Source organism: Notechis scutatus, chromosome 3 (genome assembly GCF_049901735.1).
Source record: "Notechis scutatus isolate UNSWTSFEM ecotype Mainland chromosome 3, rNotScu1.2, whole genome shotgun sequence".
In the NCBI taxonomy this organism is placed as follows: domain Eukaryota; kingdom Metazoa; phylum Chordata; class Lepidosauria; order Squamata; family Elapidae; genus Notechis; species Notechis scutatus.
In genome coordinates, this window is record NC_142011.1 from 105,637,560 (window position 1) to 105,658,032 (window position 20,473).

General features: G+C 36.8%; 1 protein-coding gene across 7 annotated transcripts in view; it reads right to left on the reverse strand.

Annotated features, from left to right (window-relative positions):
• Positions 1-20,473, reverse strand: part of RASAL2 (RAS protein activator like 2) — a 238,558-nt gene that overhangs the window by 91,940 nt on the left and 126,145 nt on the right. The window contains exon 1 of one of the 7 annotated variants that reach the window (XM_026669204.2): positions 7,481-7,723. The exons of the other annotated variants lie outside the window; for them this stretch is intronic. Within the exon in view, the coding sequence (XP_026524989.1) occupies positions 7,481-7,493 (13 nt within the window). The 5' untranslated portion in view covers positions 7,494-7,723. Of the gene's footprint in view, positions 1-7,480; positions 7,724-20,473 lie in introns of those variants that run through there. 7 annotated transcript variants of the gene reach the window in all.

Sequence of the window (20,473 nt, forward strand, 5' to 3'; positions counted from 1 at the left end):
GAAGCAGCCCAACGCAACCCTGGTTCGACTTTGGCCTCCTTGGTTAATAGGGCTCCCTCCTATCCTTTGGGAAAGGACAAAGAAAAGAGTCAGCAGAAACAAGGCCTGTTAGGAGGATCAAGGGAGCCACAGCTACAGAAACAGGGTCCAATTAGTTGACAAAGAAGAGAGTATGTGGAGGCTGCCCACTGCCCGTGCCTGTTTTGTGGTTGTACATTGGGTTTATCCTGTGTTTTTTTTGGCAACATAAAACTGTGGGTGGGGGGAGAGAATGTTTTATATGACTTAAAAGGTCACTTTTCAGGTTTGCACAAGTGAAAGTGATGACTCCTGGAAAATGAGAGACATCTGGACTTTTACAAATCAGAAGCCTCTTTCTCCCTCTGAGACCTGTGCTGATGTTCTGAGAAAAATCATTCTCATTAGAGGAATAGGACCCCTTATTATTCTTTTAAAATAAGTCTACATACAACTCCTATACAACTCCCATTTCTTATTCCTGCACCCTACTACTTATCATTACAAGTAACCTTTTGAAAGGAAATTACATAAAAACCATAACAAGGGTCAGCAAAACAAACCAAAAAAGTACATTCAGGCTAGGAAAGCATATAGGCAGGGAGAGATGGCATCAATTCTCAGTAGGAGAAAAATTCCAATTACAGGTAGTCCTTGACTTACGGCCATAATTGAGCCCAACATTTGCTAAGCAAGACATTTGTTAAGTGAATTTTGCCCCATTTTACGATTTTTCTTGTTGCAGTTACTAAGTGAATCACAGACGGTGTTAAATTAGTGAAACTTGTTAAGTGAATCTGGCTTCCTAATTGACTTTGTTTATCTGACGGTCAAAAAAGATGATCACACGACCCTGGGACACTGCAACTGTCATAAAAATAAGTCGGTTGCCAAGTGTCTAAATTTTGATCGCATGACTATAGGATGCTACAACGGTCATAAGAATGAAAAAGGGTCATAATTCCCTTTTTTTCAATGCCATTGTAACTTGGAATTTTTTCACTAAATGAATTGTTGTCAGTCAAGGACTACCTGTATTTCACTATTCTGTAACGTATAATGCTCAACCCAGAATTTATTTACAAAGGCGCTCTTGATCATTTATATGCTCAGGGAAAAGTGTAACAGATGATGGAGTGAACCTTCAAGTACATTTGATTTGTTTATGCGAAACCGAATCCATAGAAAAAAACTATGCCATGTCTGTGAAATACTCAAACTTCAAACTGTAAAGTATCAATATGTAGCTTAAAACATATCCAAAAGTCTAAACATCAATATGTATATCATAACCAGAGATTGTTTTTAGAAATATCACAGGCTTGACATTTAGGAGTCTAAGCAGCTTTTGTTTTCCTGTGGATTTAGAAGTTGAATTTCTGATAAATGAAGCTTCAGAGAAGTTTGCGTATAAGCATTTTATAATGCATTCTAGTAGCATGATCATTCATAATGCATGCAAACACTAGAGCCTTGACAGCCATGCAAGAGACGCTTTGTGTGCACAAAAAGCAGGAGTGAAACTATAATAAAGTGCATTATCTTTTTAAGCATTATGAAGCCACAAAAAATGGAGCTATGGAACTGACTCAAACTAGTCCAAAGGGTCTTCACTGACTAACTGTAATAATTTTTTCATATTATTGAAACAATATGTGTTAAAATGTCTAAAGCTAATTGAGACTGAAGGAAAGTATTAATTTAGCATATTTCTTCTCACTCCAAGTTACCAGGTTTGGCAGCCAAAGCTCAGAATGTCTACATATAAAACAACTGACAAGATTTTTGGAGGTCTGCATCATAGCAATTACTTTGTATCATAAGAAAATAAAACTACACCATGAACGTTAAGCTGTACACCTCACTTGTGCACTTTAGTTATAGAAGGATAATAGAATAGCCATGGAAATTAAGACAAGCCTGAAAATGCAGCATATTATTGCAATGTTCGATCAGTTTCACAAAACAACAGTATATGCCATGTTCTCCAATGCCCTACCGATGTGGCATGACTCTAAGGGTGCTTCTAGTTGCTTTCACATCAACTAACCAACCCAACAACTCCTTGGTACGAACTGAAGACATTTCTTGGATGAGAAGTGAAATGTTTTCAAGGAAAAACTAAGTACAGCTGCCTTTCAAAAAAGCACCTTTGGGACAATTCCTCGGCACATTCCCATAAACAAATGTGTTCCTCTTCAAAGCACGTGTTCTTTTCTTCCATCTGCAAACCTGGCAAGTTTTACTAGATGCAATGAGCTATTATCAGCATTAAGGTGGGATATGTTATGTCAGTCACCAATCTGGCCCATCCTTTTCATTTCAGATGGAAAGCAAATCAGAAATGGGTGGGAACACAGAATACATATTTCCTCTTATGCAATGTTATGATTGGTCTAGCTGCATCTGTTTGGCAGAAATTAAGTTATTACTTCTGTAAAGCAGAGTAGTCCATCCAAAAAGGAAAGCTGTTCTCAAATGTCATAGATCACAAAACTTCATTTGTTTTTATGGTACCTTTAAGTCAGCCTTGACTTCCAGCAACAGCTGGACTGGTCCCTGCAATTTTCTTGGCAGGATTTCAAAAGTGCCTTGGCATTGCCTGCTTTCTAGAGCTGTGACTGACTGACTGGCCCAAAGTAACTGGCACCTTACAAACTTAAAGCCCAAGTTAGGGCACAACTGATATGTTAACCACCACATCAAACTGGCTCTTTTTATCCTTTGATGCTGTTAGGCAGCATCAAAGGATAAAGACTAAGGCACGACTTATTTCTTGTAATTGTGTCTTACCTTACTGCTTTGGTAAAATATCCAATGGTATAATTCCTGTATTAGCCCACAGCTTGTCAACACAAGTTAACTACTTCTCATTTTCTTAAGTTCATTCCAGTACATGCTTCATCCTGAAAGAGAGGCAGCTATCCAGCAAAAATTTGCATGTTATGCATACTAAGTGGAAATAATAATACCCTAATCAGCAGTGTCCAATGCTTCACCTGGAAATAATAATACCCTAATCAGCAGTGTCCAAGAGAATGAAAACACCTCCTCTCCAATTCCAATGGAGTGGCCTATCTGTGTTTAAAAGTATTGTTACTTTTTCTTTGGAACTGCTATGTTTCAATTCTTTGGCTTTTCATGGGGAATTCTCTATTGCCCTTTAATTTTAATACTGCCACAGGCTCATCATGTAATCTTAGGTGAGATATTTTTTGTTGCTAGCCATTTTATATATGTATGCATGGGAACAATACAGAGAGACTAGGGAATTCAGAACAGTATAAAGAAACTAACTATTAATGTATGAGAGAGCAATATTTTCCTGAATGGCTGATTCCAGAACACTAGTCGGCTGATTCAAATCACAAATTGATGGACTGACTGCAGCTTCCTGTTGGTTGTCTACTTGGCAGTACATCATGTTTTGCTCAGGGCAGTACATTAAATGATCTTGATTGATACTTCACATTAATATATCTTGATGGAGATTGAAAAGGCAGACATACTTTCTGTAACTCTTTTTTAAAATAATCAATGTATCTGCTGACTACTTCTTATAATCATCCGTATGATAATGAATGACAGATGGACTTAAAGGTGGGATAAATGACATTAAATAACTTCAACTATCAAAGGAACCAGCACTACTTCACATGAGAAACTGAAGGCTGAAACATTCCTGCACAATTTGAATTAATCAGGTGGACAGGCAGGAACTTGTCACCTCCAGCCGTAGGTATTCTCATTTTGCGAAAGGTCATTCTGGAATTTCAAAAGAAGTATAGGCATGCCATACAATTTGGATTACTGTGGCATCAAATTGCTTTCTGACTTGGAAGAAATTAAAAGAATCCAGTAGAAAGATTTAAATTACCTACAAAACAGAAGTAGTAACAAGAAGTCTGTCAACAGTTTTGGATTATAAATGTGGATTATCTGTCTTTTTACCAAACTGGTTAGTTTCTCTTCATTTCAAACATATATATGTATATTAGGGGGGAAAAGCACAATTACTTCAGTTTCACATGAAGTTAGTTGAGGAAGGAGAGGGAAAAGGGACTAATAAAATGTAGGACCAATATTGTTAAAACTGTAACAAGAATCTTTACCCAAGTGTGGCTCAAAATAAAGATACCATTATGGTTCTGGCACAGAGCTTTTTTTAATATAAATATTGTGCGTCTATATACAAATATAAGCAACACTTTCTATGTTAAATACATGAATTTTTGTGGATAACAGTTAATTTAATTGAATGGCACTGATGAAGGGGATGTGATTAATTTTTTTTTTTATAAAAGTTAATTAGTGTTTCAGATGCCATAACATTTTTTGGGCTTCACACTCTGCACATTGACTAGCAAGAGAAAAACATTATCACAATAAAAATTTAAAAAGTTCTAACTTATTTAAAATATAACACAAAAATATTATGTGTAGCCAGGACCATCCACCTGGGGTATGTCAAAAAAGCAAGACGATGGTAACTCTACTGTGGTGTGAACCCCTGCCTTATTACTGTAATTCACAACAAGCTTGTATCTGTAAAGTGCTGTCTTCAGTGTAACTATGAAAATACAAATGCACTATTTGTTCTGGTAGCTTATTAATCTAATTACACATACAAATTGTTACAAGATTTGATAAGTGTTGTTATTTTATTATTGTAATTATTCACATTTTAGAGTTGTATAAATAAATTAATATACATAGGATGGAAAATATAAAGTCTGAAAAAATTGCAAAGAAAAATGGAATTTTCAACACAGAATGGCACATTGGTTATCTACTATTAAAGTCCCTGCTTCAAATTTCATTTCAATCACAAATACAGTGGTCAGCCTCAGGGAAGCCATTATTTTCTTCATATTAGAATATTGTAGCCTACTTTTTAGAGCAAATGTATGGATTCTGAGACAATGCCTCACTGCCTGTCATTATTCTATATATCATATAACAAAAAGTATCTAGATAGTATTCTGCGGTTTACTATTTCTCCTTTGGACTGTATATTCCGTTGTGATAATTTGTTCCATAATTTTATGAAGCAAATTATCCCTTAAAACTCAGAAACATTTTTAGATAATGCAAGGTAGATTTCGCACAATTTCTGACTGATTCATGACCCAACCTCATGCACCTCATTAGATATATTTAGCATTTTAAGAAAATATTCTGACAAGGAAAGTTGATACAAATGTGCTTTCTCATTTACAAAATGGCTACCATGGTAACATGGCTCATCTTATCAGAAAACAAAACTTTTTATGTGAGGAAATTTATATGAGCAAAATTTCTAGCATTACAATAATGCTCCACAATGTACAATTATTTTGTACTGTCTCTTTTCAGTTCACATCGCATCCTTGCATAAGATGCTGCCCCAGCATACTATATTGTTTGAATGCGCTAGTGAACATACCCTAAGTTCTCCTCTCTGTACTTCTAATATTACTACAAAATGTTGAAAAAGTTGAGTAGTATTATTCACCCTTCAAAGATGCAGAGCAGCTCACCATCTTGTTGGAGAAATCTTGGCTCATGACAGACAGAAATAATGGTCCTTCCTCTATCCCAACTATCTAATTTTGGTTAATAACTCTAATAAAAGAAAAATGAATGGTTATTTTGAAGATGTCACTTTTTGTCTCAGTAACTCCATTGGGATGTGCAAGTGTATATTAACTGATTTTAGGCTTACATGCCAGAGGCCTGCAGGAACTTAGCAGGAACTTATTTTTGATAGAGGGATGGGAGTCATTGTATTCATATTGTAGTACATGAAGCTTAGGAACAAATGAAAAAAAATGTCACTTGTTCCTGATACTTTTTTGCCTTGAAGAGCATACAATCTTACATTTGCCATGGAAAAAAACTTCAGAGGAAAGGAAACAAAAGAAGCTAAACCAGGAAGAATAGGCATTCCATTTCATTTCAATAATGCGTGGGGTTTAGCAAATCACTGCACAGAAAGATGGGGTTTAAGGAGGAATTTGAAGGGAGAAAGGGAATTATGGAAAACTTCCAACTAAAGAGGCGGCCAAAGAAAACAGCAGACAGGAGCCTGGATGGTAGAGACCAATGGTACAGAACAACCAAACCCAGCAGCAGGTTGAAGAACACCAAAGAGAAACACTAAACATGGTTCTGGAATAGGGGAGCAGACAGGAATTTACTATATGAATAATAATAGCATCAACTTCATGACTGGCAAAAGGCTTCATTAAAAGAGGGGTAAAAGGCCTTATTAAGAGCTTACTCACATGCCATATTTTTCATGACTGTCTAGAACAGGAAAGACAAAAAGATTCCCCTTTGCAGGGTTTCTTTCTCCTTTTCAAATTTCCCAATTTCTCCCCATGAGAGGGGGTCTTGTATTTCACTTTTTACTTTAAATACACACACACACACACACACACACACACACACACACACACACACACACACACACACACACCTGTTAATAGCACCATGAGATAAAGAACTGACTTTGCAACTATTTTAAAACAATAAATTGAAGTTCTTTGTTTTTATATCCAGCTTCAGTACCCCCCCCCCCCAGTTCCATAACAGGAAGTTTTGTCTGTTACAATTCAAGGCTGATTGCAAGTTAATCATTCCTGTTTTGAGGGGGTGGGTGAGATGGGGAGGAAATAGTTAATTTTAAATCCAAGCCAGTATAAGGGTTGGGGTTTTAAATGTGTCTTAAATGTCCTGGACTAATTAAGCACAATTACTTGTCCCAGCAGGTTTTAAGAAAATTCGCTCTTAATGACAGAGCCAAAGAAGTTGTTCTCTTTCAGTCCTACATTGTATTCATTTACAGCTTGCTTAATCAAGTTACAGACAGAATAAGAGCTGTCTCGAGACTGCAATCCTATATCTTTTCCCAGGCATCAGTTACAACTGAACAAGTTTCACCTGTGAACAGACCCACACAGGACTGAACTATGTCAGAATTCTAAACAACTTGCAATATTGGAGAGGTAATGTTGGGGGATGAATGTATCACTTTTAAAGCAAGATGACTCGCTCGGGTTCACAATCTAAGCCACTGAGAATGTACACTGTAATTTCTAATGTTCAGAATGTTCCATGTCTGTGAAACATTATGTTGGTACATTTGCTCCAACACAATTTGATCCCCCAAAGGGGGAACTTTCCCTGCTTTCCCTTTCTCCTGGAAAAAAATAAGGTAAAAAAGGAGCCACAAAACTGAAAGAGAAACACAAAGACAGCTCAAATATTCCCCTGACCCTTCGCCATAAGAAAAAACTTTCTGTGCTTCACAAGTCAGATATTAGAGAATAGCACTTAGCCTTCCCCCTCCCAATCCACTGCCCTAGAAGGAACAAAACACCACTCACCAACTTCTTAATCACTTTGTCAAAACTACTGTCCCGCTCTTTGTGGGTCCCAATTTTCCTGGGGCGGCAATAGTGGCTGAAAGGGACTTTACCTGAATCCTCCATCTCGTGAACTTGCCAATGCCTCTGTCATGCTCCTGCCAGCCCCACTCTCCCAGCACCACTTTCAGCAACCATGTGCTCCTTGTCCATCCTCTGCCTGGAAATGCAGAAAGGCCAGCACCAAAACAAAGGCCCGGCCTCCGTGTTCTCTGTCTTGGCTTCTTAAAACAGTTCAACAATAGCTGCCCTTTCTCTGGCTCGCATTCTCTGCCACTGCTGGGAGCATGCTGGAATCCCTGGGCGTCTGTCTGTGTGTACAGAATCAAACTAATAGGGACGGAGTTTTCTTTTCCTTTGCCCAAAGGGGTGTGTGCATGTGTGTGAGCAGGAGGCGGCTCCAGGCAGTGAAAACATGAAGTCAGTGAATGAAAAAGTTTGAATGACTGTTTGAACGATTCAGTTTAACCAGTCCATTCCCAAGGCATCGGTGCCACCTCCTCAAATCTGAACTGAGTAGGCGTACCAAAGATAAAAAAAGAAAGAAAAAAGAATAGCAGATGTTCAAAGAAGGAGGCAAACGTCATATCAAATGTTTTTATGAAACATGAAGCAATGATAAAATTAGTTTTCTATATGCACTTTTTGTTATTAAAGGAAACCATTAATAACAAAGTCCCATGTTCCCTCCCCCAGTAGCAGACATTCCAACCAAACCAACCTCTGCTTGCTCTGAGGTTGAATTCTCAGGCAGTCTGAGAATAAAAACAAACTGCAGTCACTGAAATAGTACTCATTCCATTTGCTTCAATGCGCTGACACGAAGACATGATAAAAGCACTGCAGGGAGCTGTTCATCAAGTTTGAACAATTTTAAGAATGCCACCGTTTGATTTTAGTTCCCACCTGTCCATCCAGAGCTGCCAAAGAGAACAGCCAAAACTCCCTCTTAAGCCACAGATAAGAATAGCTCTATGTTTTGCTGCTACAATTAACCATGAGTTGAAGACATGAGATTTATGCTCCTGCAGGGTCCGAATCTTTGCTGAGGTTAGAGGGAAAATCCTATTCCCTTGCTGATTTTACAACAGTCCTCAGATTTCTTCTCCCCCTTCTGGAAACAGGGATAGCAGCTTTGATAAATTGAGCTTCTATTGCTCACAAGGGAAATCCACTACTACAAAGCTTCAGGGCAGGCTCTGAATGTTGAGTTTGCCCTCCTGGAAAGCTAATCAGTTGCCAAATGCCAGTTGCCAAATGCTTGAATTTTGATCATGTGACCATGGGTAAGTGTTGAGTTTGAGATACATTTTTTTACACCTAGTGTACAAGAGAAGAACAAAAATAAGAAACTACCCTGTTCCTCAATATCTTTATCAGCAGAAGAAACAATGACATATTACATACTCAAGTTTATTGAAAACAATCCCCACTAACAAAGTGCTTCTCTACCAAAACAATAACTAAATCGTCCACAAGAAGATTGCATGTGGACATTATTCAGCCAGGAATATCACACTGCAGTAACCCAGGAATGTAAAAAGAGAAAACAGACTATCTATATAATATCTTCCAACACAGTGGATACCCACATGATGACCTGAAAATGTGCCTAGTCACAAAATCTATTGTAAAACAATCATTATAACTATGAAAATAACTCCCCCCCATCAAAAATATCTCTGAGACAACCAGCAACCTCTTGTCATCATTGCAGCATACAAACCAACAAAATTGCTCTAAAATATACGAAGATCCAGTAACCAAAGAAGAAAAAGCAGGAGTCTCCACAAACATCAACAGACAGTCAGAAAATATTATCAATATTCATGTATGTATGTATGTATGTATGTATGTATGTATGTATGTATGTATGTATGTATTTTTCACAATTTTGAGTAGCCCTTCTCCCTCAGAGAGGGACTTTCCTTAGTCTTTTAGCTTGGAAACTGTTGACTTTTAGACTACACCAAATTAAAAATAAATATGCTAGGGGATATTCAGAAGCTTGGACCCACAGAGGTAAATCCCATCTATATATCATCTAAAAGACAACTGCAACTCAAGGAAGGAAACATTCCAAAACACATTCTTTTTAGTAACCAACGATCAGCACCAAACAGCACCAAATAAACAATCATGAGAAAAACAGTACTTTAATCAAAGAACCATCAAGAGGGAACCACACCCCAACCTAGATTGGAAAGATTAGCTACTATATATGAACAACCAGTAAACTCTCCTTCCCCCTGCACTGATGGTTACTAAGCAGGATAATGAAACATCTGCAGGAAAACAACCAAGCTCACAAAATATCAAAAATTCAAAAGTTCAACTTAGTGGTACATTTATTGTATGCTGTACTAGTGCAATACCTTAAACATGACTTGCATCTAGGCCTTTTAACTTGATTATATACATAAAGAAAAGCACTATGTGTGTTATACAAACTTGAAGTGAGCAGTGAAAATCTGAAGTTAATTCTCCTGGTCTCCAAACTGAGATAGAAAGTATAAAATATAAATACTCACAAAGACGCCTCTGCTTCCAATTTTTTTTTAACTCCCAAGAGGATACTATGGCTGAAAAAAAGTCTGAGCCTTATTGCATCCTGTCTGCAGTGACTCTGACCCTAGTTAAGCCATCACATTTTTAAAAAAATAGCAATGTGTTAATCAATCAGCCAGATTACTAATAAAAATAATAATAATAACCTAGGTGCTGTTGAATTCAAGTTCATTAAGCCATCAGGAGCTAAAGATTGGTAAATGCTTTCTTCAGGTGAGTTTCATGTTATGGTTAATCATGGAGTCACAATACAGATAGTCCTCGACTTACGACCACAATGGAGCCCAAAATGTGTTGTTAAGCGAGACATTTGTTAAGTGAATTTTGCCCCATGTTACAACCTTTCTCACCACAGTTGTTAAGTGGATCACTGCAGTTGATAAGTTAGTAACATGGTTGTTAAATGAATATGGCTTCCCCATTAAGTTTGCTTGTCAAAAGGTTGCAAAAGATTATCACATGACCTTGGGACACAGCAACGGTCATAAGTATGAGTCAGTTGTCAAGGGTCTGAATTTTGATTACATGATTGTGGGGATGCTACAAAGGTGGTAAATGTGAAAAATGGTCATAAGTCAATATTTTTCAGTGCCATTATAACTTTGGTCACTTAATGAACTTTTGTAAATTGAGGACTACCTGTAGTTAATGACCAAAGAGCAGAAAAGTACTAGGACAAGAGTAATAGAGTTTGAGATTGGGAGGCGAATGCTTAGATTATTGGTTGGAATGTTAGAATTATTTTATTTAAAGAAGATTTAAAAGTGTGGTCTTTAAAGTGTTTTATACAACAAAACAAAATAAATATTAAAGGCAATGCCTTAAAAGGAAGCGTTTAAAAGCCAATTTGAATAAAAATACTGGATTAGTGACATCTTGCCTTTTAGAGAGGTCAGTATCCAGGAAATATTGTTTAGTATTTAATAATACTAAAGAGACCAAACTGACCTACAAGAATAGAGGCACAGCAAGGCCAAATACTGCATTATCAGTACATTAAAAAAAGTTAGAGGCAAAGCAGAAAATAAGAGCTGGCAATGGCTGAGAGAAGGAAAGTTGAAGAAAGAAACAGGAGGCTAATTCTGGCTGCACAAGACCAAATCTGAGGAACAAATGCATTAAAACACAGAATTGAAAAGATAGCAACAAGTAACGAACACCACCTCTGCAAAGAAGGTGAAGAAACAGTGGACCATTTAGTTAGCTACTGCAAGAAGATCCCGCAGATTGACTACAAACAAAGGCATGACAAAGTAGCAACAATGGTGCAGTGGAATATCTGCAAATACCATTTGCCTGCAAGCAAGAACTGATGGGACCATAAAATAGTCCAAGTACTATAATGGAGAATGAAGAACCTTAAAATGCTCTGGGACCTTAGTATTCAAACAAACACCTGCACATAAACCCCAGATTTAATGATTGTTGGTAAGAATAATCCACTGAGTAGTGGATGTTGCAGTACCAACATCATCATGTAGCAATATCTGCAGACAGAAGAATGGGAGAGAAAGAAGTGGAGAAAATCATAAAATACAAAGACCCCGCAAATAGAAATACACTTAATGTGGCAAAAGAAAGCAGAAAACTAAATAGTAATAGGAGCCTTGGATATAACCTCCAAACATCTGGAGTAACACTATTAGCATTAACAAAATCACCATCAGTCAATTGCAAAAAGCAACTTTACTTGCTTAAATCCTGCAACAATCCCTCTGACACCATCAAACAGTAACATCTGCCTTTGCAAGGACTCGATAGGAAGACAAAAATGCCAAATCCAGTCTAAACTTTTTGCTGACTACGACCAACCATAATAATAATAAATATGCAAAACTATTTGGGATTGAAGGGTAAATTAAGCATGGGGATTATAAACAGGGTCTATGACAATTCGCTATGGCCAACTTGCCACAGCAAACTTGTCGTGGCCAACTTGCCGCAGGACAATTTGCCATGGCTTACTCACCACAGGACAACTCGCTGCAGAACAAGAGTTATACTAATACCAAAGAAATGGTGGAATAGAATAATTAAAGAAAGGATGCAAAAAGAGGGACAGCATGAAATGTGAATGTTTTTTTTTATTTTAAATAATTAAACTGAATTGTTAAGTTGTCATGTGGCAAGTTGTTCCGTGACGAGTTGGCTATGGCAAGTTGACTGCAGCAAGTTGACTGTGGTGAGTTGTCCCATTGCACTGTAAACAATATGCAGTGGACATGAGTCACAGTATTTTTTTTCTTTTTCAATGCAGACTGAGAGCTCTATTGAAAACTTTCTCAGAATTTGTTTTTGAAAGTCACCTAGAGAAAGGAAGAAGGTTGTTTGGCTGAATCCCAAATCAATACCCTCCAAAATGACTATAGCTATGTCTGAATATTTTTGATGCTTCACAGGCAGAAAAGCAGGACATCTTCAAAATTTCTTCATGTATAATTTTCCATGCATGGAATACAACAATGTATTGATGAGAGCTGTGGTCCAAGATATCTAGACAGCACAAATTGCTTATGCTCTATATTGTTTTTACTATGAACGGAAATAGTGAAATTTGGTTTCCCTTGTAATCTCATCTCACTCTTCTTGGAATAGTTACAGGATTAAAAAATAGCAACAATACCTTTAACACCATGAAGCAACAACATCTGCCTATCCCAGCTGTTTGGGAAGGTCTAGACAGATGGATAAAAATGCCAAATCCAATCTTAAGCATCCGGTTGACTGTGCAACAACCATAATAATAATACGTAGACTAACATTCTCACCAAGCCATTTTAGCACTGGGGCAAGTGACAACTTACAACAGTTAATTTAGTGACCGTTCAAAGTTACAAAAACCATTTTTCACACCTATGTCCATTGCATCCCTATGGTCACATGATCAAAATTGCATAGGCATCCCTATGGTCACATGATCAAAATTCAGATGCTTGGCAACTGGTTCATATTAAGGAGAGTTGCAGTGTCCTGGAATCGTGTGATCATCTTTTGCAACCTTCTGATAAGCAAAGTCAATGGAGAATCCAGACTCACTTAATAACCATGTTACTAATTGCAATGCAACTGCAATGATTCGCTTAACAACTGTGGCAAAACTCAGCAACATAAATTTTGGGCTCAATTGTCACCGTAAATTGAGGACTACCTGAATACACAATATTAGCTCAGTACTAAGCAGGTTCGTGTGGAAGAAGACCCCAAGAACTTTGCAAGGAAAAGAGGGACTTCTTTCCTTGGGTAGTATTTTATGACTGTGACCATTAAACATCTGGCATTCAGAGGGAACCTGTACTGTGATTTGGCACAAAACGTATCCCCACACATTCCAGTGTTTGAAATGCTGGATCTTTTAAAAAAAAAAAAATTGGCTGAGAGCACCAAAGCATTCACATTCTCATCTTTATTGTCAGAAAATAAAACTAACTTTCCAGTAATCTGAGAAGCTGCACCCTTCAATTGTCAATGTTAAACTTGTTTAACTATCAAGGAACAAGAGAATTCTTGAAATACCAAAGTAGCTTCCAAAAATGATCCACTTCAGGGAATTGGTTTTTAAAGCTCTTCTGATGATAGGCAAAAGGTGTTTTTTTTTTTTTTTTTTGGGGGGGGGGGTGACATACAAATACTGCAAAGTGAGCCCCTGATTTGATAAAATGTTATAGGCATAGAAATGAATATTCATAGGCCAACATTGAACTGCATTTAGTTTTCATACAAAACAAAGAAAAATATTTCCTCTTAAAAGTAAAACAAGATTCCTCAACAAATATCCCTCTTTCATTTAAAGAGAAAGTATTACCTGTACAAAAAGCCAGTAAGTGCTACTGTACTGGGGGTTTCAGAAAGGAAGAATAATGCAATGCCTGGGAATCAGTCAATGTTTGATAAAGATGGACTGAAACAGCAATCCAGCCTGTTCCAAGTAAGTCCAGTCATTTTGACAAGAAAACTGATAACCTCAAGGCATGTTGCATCTAAAACGAACCCATAAAAGATATTAATTGCTGTCAGGCTGAGCCATCATACCTCACAGGAAACTAGAAATACAAAACTTGAGATGCCTACGGGCCTTTTCAGAGAGCTAGAATCGGTTCACTTGAACCACTAAATGTTCAAATGGCCATAAAGAAGGGGTTTCTTTCTTTCTTTATTAAAAAAATATCAGAGTTCCCTGACAAGTTACAGCATACCTGTATTTTCTTTTGGTTATGTGTATAAATTTTAGCAATCACAGGTGCTTACCTGCATAATATATCTGCAGTGTGTTATTTTCCAAATTAAAAAAAAGTTTTGCTCTATTTTAGAAAAAAAGAGCCTCTCTCAGAAGATTACAAAATGTAATCAATCCTACCCAGGACAATTATATTAAAGAGTATCAGAGTAGAGCTCTTAAGCTGTTCATCAGTGAGAAGTTGTTTCACAAAATGGAAATTGTGATGGAGCTTCAAGTGATCAAAAATGTAACCATCCTCCTCCGGTTTGGAGTCTTTGCTATGATACAGTGAAAACAGAAGCAAATAACCAGAGACGAGCATAAATTTGGACCACAAATGTTCCTGCTTTTTGCTTGATTGCCAACTCTACTTTCAAAACAAATGCATGTCTTGACTGTATCAAAATCTCAGCATAAATCGTAATAATATGAGTTAATGACAATAGAAAAACATCCACATCTGTGACAAAATAATTGGGCCACTTGCATGAATTGATGGGAAATTCCAACAACAGCTTTATCCTCCTCCCTCCTCCTATCCTGTCCTTTTTGGTGTCAAACTATAGCACTAGACTGTAAGTAGACCTGACCATGATCAAAATTCTGCTCTACCTCAAAGCCTCCCCTCCCAATCTGCCGATGAGCTCACCCCTCTCTTTACACTGCTTTACTATTTCTCCCTGGCACACTCTCTTTCTCCCCCCCCCATCTTTTTCCAATTATCCCTTGGAGTAAAAAGCTCTCTAAGCTTTCTCCCCCTAACATCAGTCTTCCCTCCATATTAATTCTTTAAAGAGAAGTGGAACCCAGTTTTTTGTTGTTGTTGTTCCGTGGTCCAGCTCAACATTACAGGTGGTCTCAACAGACTGATTAATACCTATTTTGATTTTACAGCTCAACACACACACATATAAATCATTTTAATATGCCTCTTTAAAATGATGTATATGTGCTTCCAGGCTAACTATATAACAGAACAAAACCATATTTTAATTCAACTCCAGCACCAATGCCAAAACCACTAACAATAATAATGTAGAATAGGACCTTCTTAATTTGCTGGACGACCTGGCTTCTGTAAAAATAAGCTCAATTTCCATTATTAGACAAAATAATATCCATCCAAGTTTATTTATTTATTTATTTATTTGATTTGATTTGCCAATTGTTTACAAGATAATAAGTATAAGAGTATACATAGTTGTGAATACATGAAATGGGTACATATATGAAAAATAAAAGAATAAGAGAAACAATAGGACAGGGACGGTAGGCACGTTGGTGCGCTTATGCACGCCCCCTACAGTTCAGATCATTCTGAATGTTTTGCACAATTTCTTCAAAACCTGTAACTGTGGACTTGTGGACCAGAACTTGAGCTTCCAAAAAGCATTTGTCTATGATTAGGTTTTATCTCAGTTCTTTCTCCTTAGCTTCTAAAACTTTCATCTTTTCTTACAGGTTGCTTTTTAGCTTTTTGCTTAAATCGAGACTCTTTGTGCCTTTACTTGTATTTCTTAAAGCAATTTTCCCAACCATTATCAGAACTATTTTCATTATAAACTCCATTAGTTTTTAACCTCCTGAATATTTCAAACCATCACATCTGCTCGGTTACTCAATTTCAGGGGCTTCTTAGTTGCAAGTGCAATTAAATAAAACCACTGACTACATTACTGTATGACAATTTACAGTAAAAGGTTACTGGGCTTGTTATTATTCTATTACACTTACATTTATGTTCTAGAGTACAGTACTTATTTTCCCCCCATTTATTATATCAAATGAGAATAAAATATCTACTATTCCAACCAGAGCAGAGTCTGATGTCCGTTTAGCATAGTTTTACTTAGCCTTTCCTCCATATCGGAAATGACATGTCTAAGGCCATCCAGTGAACTTGCTGCCTCAGACATTGTATACATGTTTCTTTCTCTTTTCCCCCCCAATTTTTTTATTTCAATCTACATATAACAACAATTCATTAACAGTGTAGCATCAATATATTATACATCTCTCATTGCATATATTCACATTAATTCATAATTCTTCAATGTTTATTTTCAACCTTTCAAAACTCTCTCCAAATGCCTACCACTATATCAACTAAACATACCTAGTAATTCCATTATTCAATTTTCTCCCTGTTTTCATTTATTTTTTAAATAAAAAATTCTCATTTGGCAAGCAGTGTGGTTCCAGGTTTCACATCTCAATACAAACATGACCAATTACCTATTCATTTTATTTGTTTAATTTCATATTGCATCATCCTTATTATTATTAAATATTAAGTTCATCTTATCCAATCCCAATTCATGTTCTCATATCTTATTTTTCAATGTTATCTAAAATTCTCATCTCAATTCTATGTTCATTTATACAATTCCAATTCCTGTTATATCTCCTTCCATTTTTCTTAGTATATTCTCATCTTATTTTACAATGTTATCTAAAATTCTCATCTCCTTTCTATTGTCATTTCTCATATTATTTTTTCTGTCACATTTGTCATTTTATCAATCCTTATCTGTAAATATAATTGTCCCCTCTAGTTAGTAATTCAAGCCAACCACATTCATTCTACCTTAATATCAATCTCCCTATCTAGTATAAAACACAAATATATATATTTTTCTCAGATTCCACATTATATTTTCTCTAACAACTTATATATTACAAAATACTATTTTCAATATATTCTTATACCTCACAACATATTACCTTGCAGAATCCCCTTCCTTATCCCTTTTTTTTTCACCCATTATCTCTTACTCTTTGGACAATGTACCTTCTTTTCATCCTTGTTTGTTTCTTGTTCCTCTTTATTTTCTGGTCCTTTCTCTTAATTCCCTTTTTTCTCATTCTTATTCCCCCCCTTTTCTCATTCCAGTTATTAAACTTTTCTCTCTCCCTCTTTTGATTTTTCTTTTGAACTTCGTTTTTCTGCTTTTTCGCTCTCTTTAACCATTTTCCGAATCATCCTGTTAGACCACAAAATTTAAATTCTAATTCCTCCCCCCCCACTTAAATAATTGTTGTTCGTTTTGTCCGTCTAAGTTGGCTTCTTCTTTATAGGACTCCTCCCCCTCTGGTTTATAGTGTTGTTTTGTATGCTGAGTTATCATTTCTAATTTCTGTAGTACGTAATTACACATTTCAAGTTTAATTTTTATCATGTCCCTTATATCTTGCAAATTCAATCTTATGTCTTATAAGTCCAGTCTTATATCAACAAATAGCTCCTCCATTATATCTTCTCCTTTTTTTCTTTCCTCATCCTTAATAACTGAAGTCTTCTTCTTTGATAGATATATTCAATCCCAGAGTCCAGTATATTATTTCAGCCAATATCTTTTGAGTTTATTTTCAACAATTCATACTCTTGAGTCTTTATTCCGGGTGTTCTAATTGGCCCTTTCCCAACTGTTTCCCAAATTACCGGGTGGTTCTATGATAAATAAAGTTCCTTTTATTTTCTTTTAAGTTCCAAAATCCAAACTCTGTTAGGAATATGGGTCACCTAACAGCTATTTGGGTTAGAAATATATAAACCAGGATAAACATTTTAGTACTATATCTTTAAGGGAATGCAAGAGCATGCAATTGGGTGTGGTTTTTCAAACAGCCATACGATGGAACCAGAAACCTGGGTTGTTTAGTCTTAGTCTCAGAAGAGAGTGTGTCTGAGTATCTCTGTTTCCTTCTGTTGGAAAGTATTGCCGTTCCTCCATTTCTTCTAATTGACTGATATTACTGGATTTAATGTAAGTCTGTTACTGAACTGTTTTTGACACTGGACTTTGATATTTGGATTATCCCTGGATTGAAAACTGACTGATTTAACCTGTGAATGACTTTGGACTGCCTATTTTGGACTTTGCTTAACGTTTCTGGAAGTAAAAACCTACATTTACTGTACAGTGTATCTGTGTGCTCTGTGTGTATTATTCAAACACTACTCTCTATACGTCTCCCTGTATGCGCTCATTCTCCTAACGGGGAATTACCTCAACAAACTGTCAAAAAGACCAGACACTTTTATTGAAGTTTTCCTGTACCATCAGGTGGCACTCTTGAGTCTTTTTATCTTTAACTTTCTTTGTTGAATATATTTTTATTAAGTTCACTAATTACAATCATTAGCTATTATTTCTTTTCTTTTCAACACACTCAATTCCAGCATTTAGTTATGCCCTTTAAGTGCCCACAGTTCAATATATGTCCAGTTTAATTTCTAAACCTTTGTTGTGTTAAAGTATTTTCCTTTAAATTTCTCCTCCAAAATAGTCCAATACAGTAATCCAATCCAAATTTATAAAATCCAATTTCTTTCTCCCTTTCTCTGGTCGCCGCTTCTACACACTTTCCTCCAAAATAACCCTTTAGTTTGATATCTCAACCCTTTAGTTTGGTACCTCAAAAGTGATGTCCTTTGCCTGGTTCACACTCTGCTCGCTACTTCTCTGCTCCAGCACAAAACTTAGTTTCCCGGAGTGTTCTTCATCTTCGTGGTGGCCATTTTAGGACCACTGCTGCAGTTTGCCTTTGGGAGGGATTTTCCTGTCAGGGAAGGGAGTTGTGACTCCCCTCGACCCTCCAGGCAATTTCCCCCTTCTTCACTACCCCACCAGGGTGGCTCTGGTCCCGATCGGGACCCTCCAGCAAGTGAGCTCGGGCGAAACCGTGCACGATCGTGGATTCCGCTCTGACTTTGACGAGGAACAAACTGGAAGTCTGTATACACGTTTCTTAAGAGCAGGAAAATGCTGCAGCTAAATCCATTCCATCTTCCCAAAATGCTAGGAAGGACAAACTTGGCATTGTTACTGCTGTACTTGACAGATTCACTTTACCTTGGTCTCACAAGCACTCTAGGCTCTGCTATCAGTCACCAAGCTTAATTGGCTGAGCCTGGCATTTAAACAGCATTCCAACAGCTAATGGCCAGCTACAAATGCCAGTAATTGCTCCCACTATCTCAGAGACTGAGATCATCAAACTTGGTGTATTCACATTACATGTTCCAAGGGAGATATCCTGCCACTCGCGCTGAGGATTTGAAAGACTCTAGCATTGCTGTTCCAAATTATCAGCCATTTTATCTAACTTAATATTTTTAATAGAAAATGGATTCTCTGCAATTCAAAATTTAAAGCTAGGATTGTTGCAAGATTGTTTGAATATCAGGGCAAAAAAGGGCATCTGAGGAACCCACCCACTCACCCATTTTTTAAAAATTTTTTGGGGGGTGATGGGTCCTGAGGGACTGGCTGGAGAGTTATGGTATGTGGTGATAACAGTTCTCTAAACAACGCCAAGCATTGGAGGCCAGCTTCATTTTAATGTTCAATGGAAATTCAGAGCAACACCATGTCAAAAGGAATGATGAGAAGAGCCAGGTGTTGCCTACTTAAAAAACCAACAGTGGTGAGGCTTGGTAGCTTCCCAGAGATGCAGACTAGTGATATTGATCATACTTTCCTATGAAAAACAGTCTTTCGCTTTACAACATACAGTATTTATTCTAAAATCAGTAAAACCACAGACCCAATGTATTTTCCAAGTTACTCTCCATTTATGTGGATAAAACACAGTGTCATTTCCTTGGCACAATGCTGATAAGTGGTGCTGATAAGACTATTGCAATAATTTATAGGAATATTTAGGAAGTGTACTAATCTATTAATAATAATAACCACAATAATCATTCTGATTTTTCTAAAGAATTTCATATATTATTTTATCACAATATTTTTCACATGTCTTTTCAGTGCTTGGACAGTTACTAGTTGGCTGTTGTATTGAGTAGGTCAATAAGCTAGCATTTCTATGAAGGGTACAGCACTTCTGCAGTAAAGATTCTCGGAATTGAACAAATGAGGACTGTTTAGCATTGTACATTTATTTTGCTTCAGTTATTCTGTGACAACCCCAGTACAATCTGTGAGGTAAGGTTAGTCTCTAAAGAGAATTTATGTCACACTACTGCATATCTTTCGATTTTTTTTGGAAAGAAAGTCAATTGACAGTGGAGTTCCTCAAAAAATGAATGAAATGTATACTTTTATTTTTCAAAGTAAAAATGAAATGTTCATTTGCCTTTAGGAATGACCTCTACCCTTGCCAGTAAAATTCTGCTTTTGAGAAGCGGAGGCTATTCTGGACCCCAGACCTAAGGGAAGGGCCATCTGGAATTGGACAAATGTCCATATCCATATGTTGTATTTTCTTCTAGAAATCCCAGGAAAGCCCCATCATC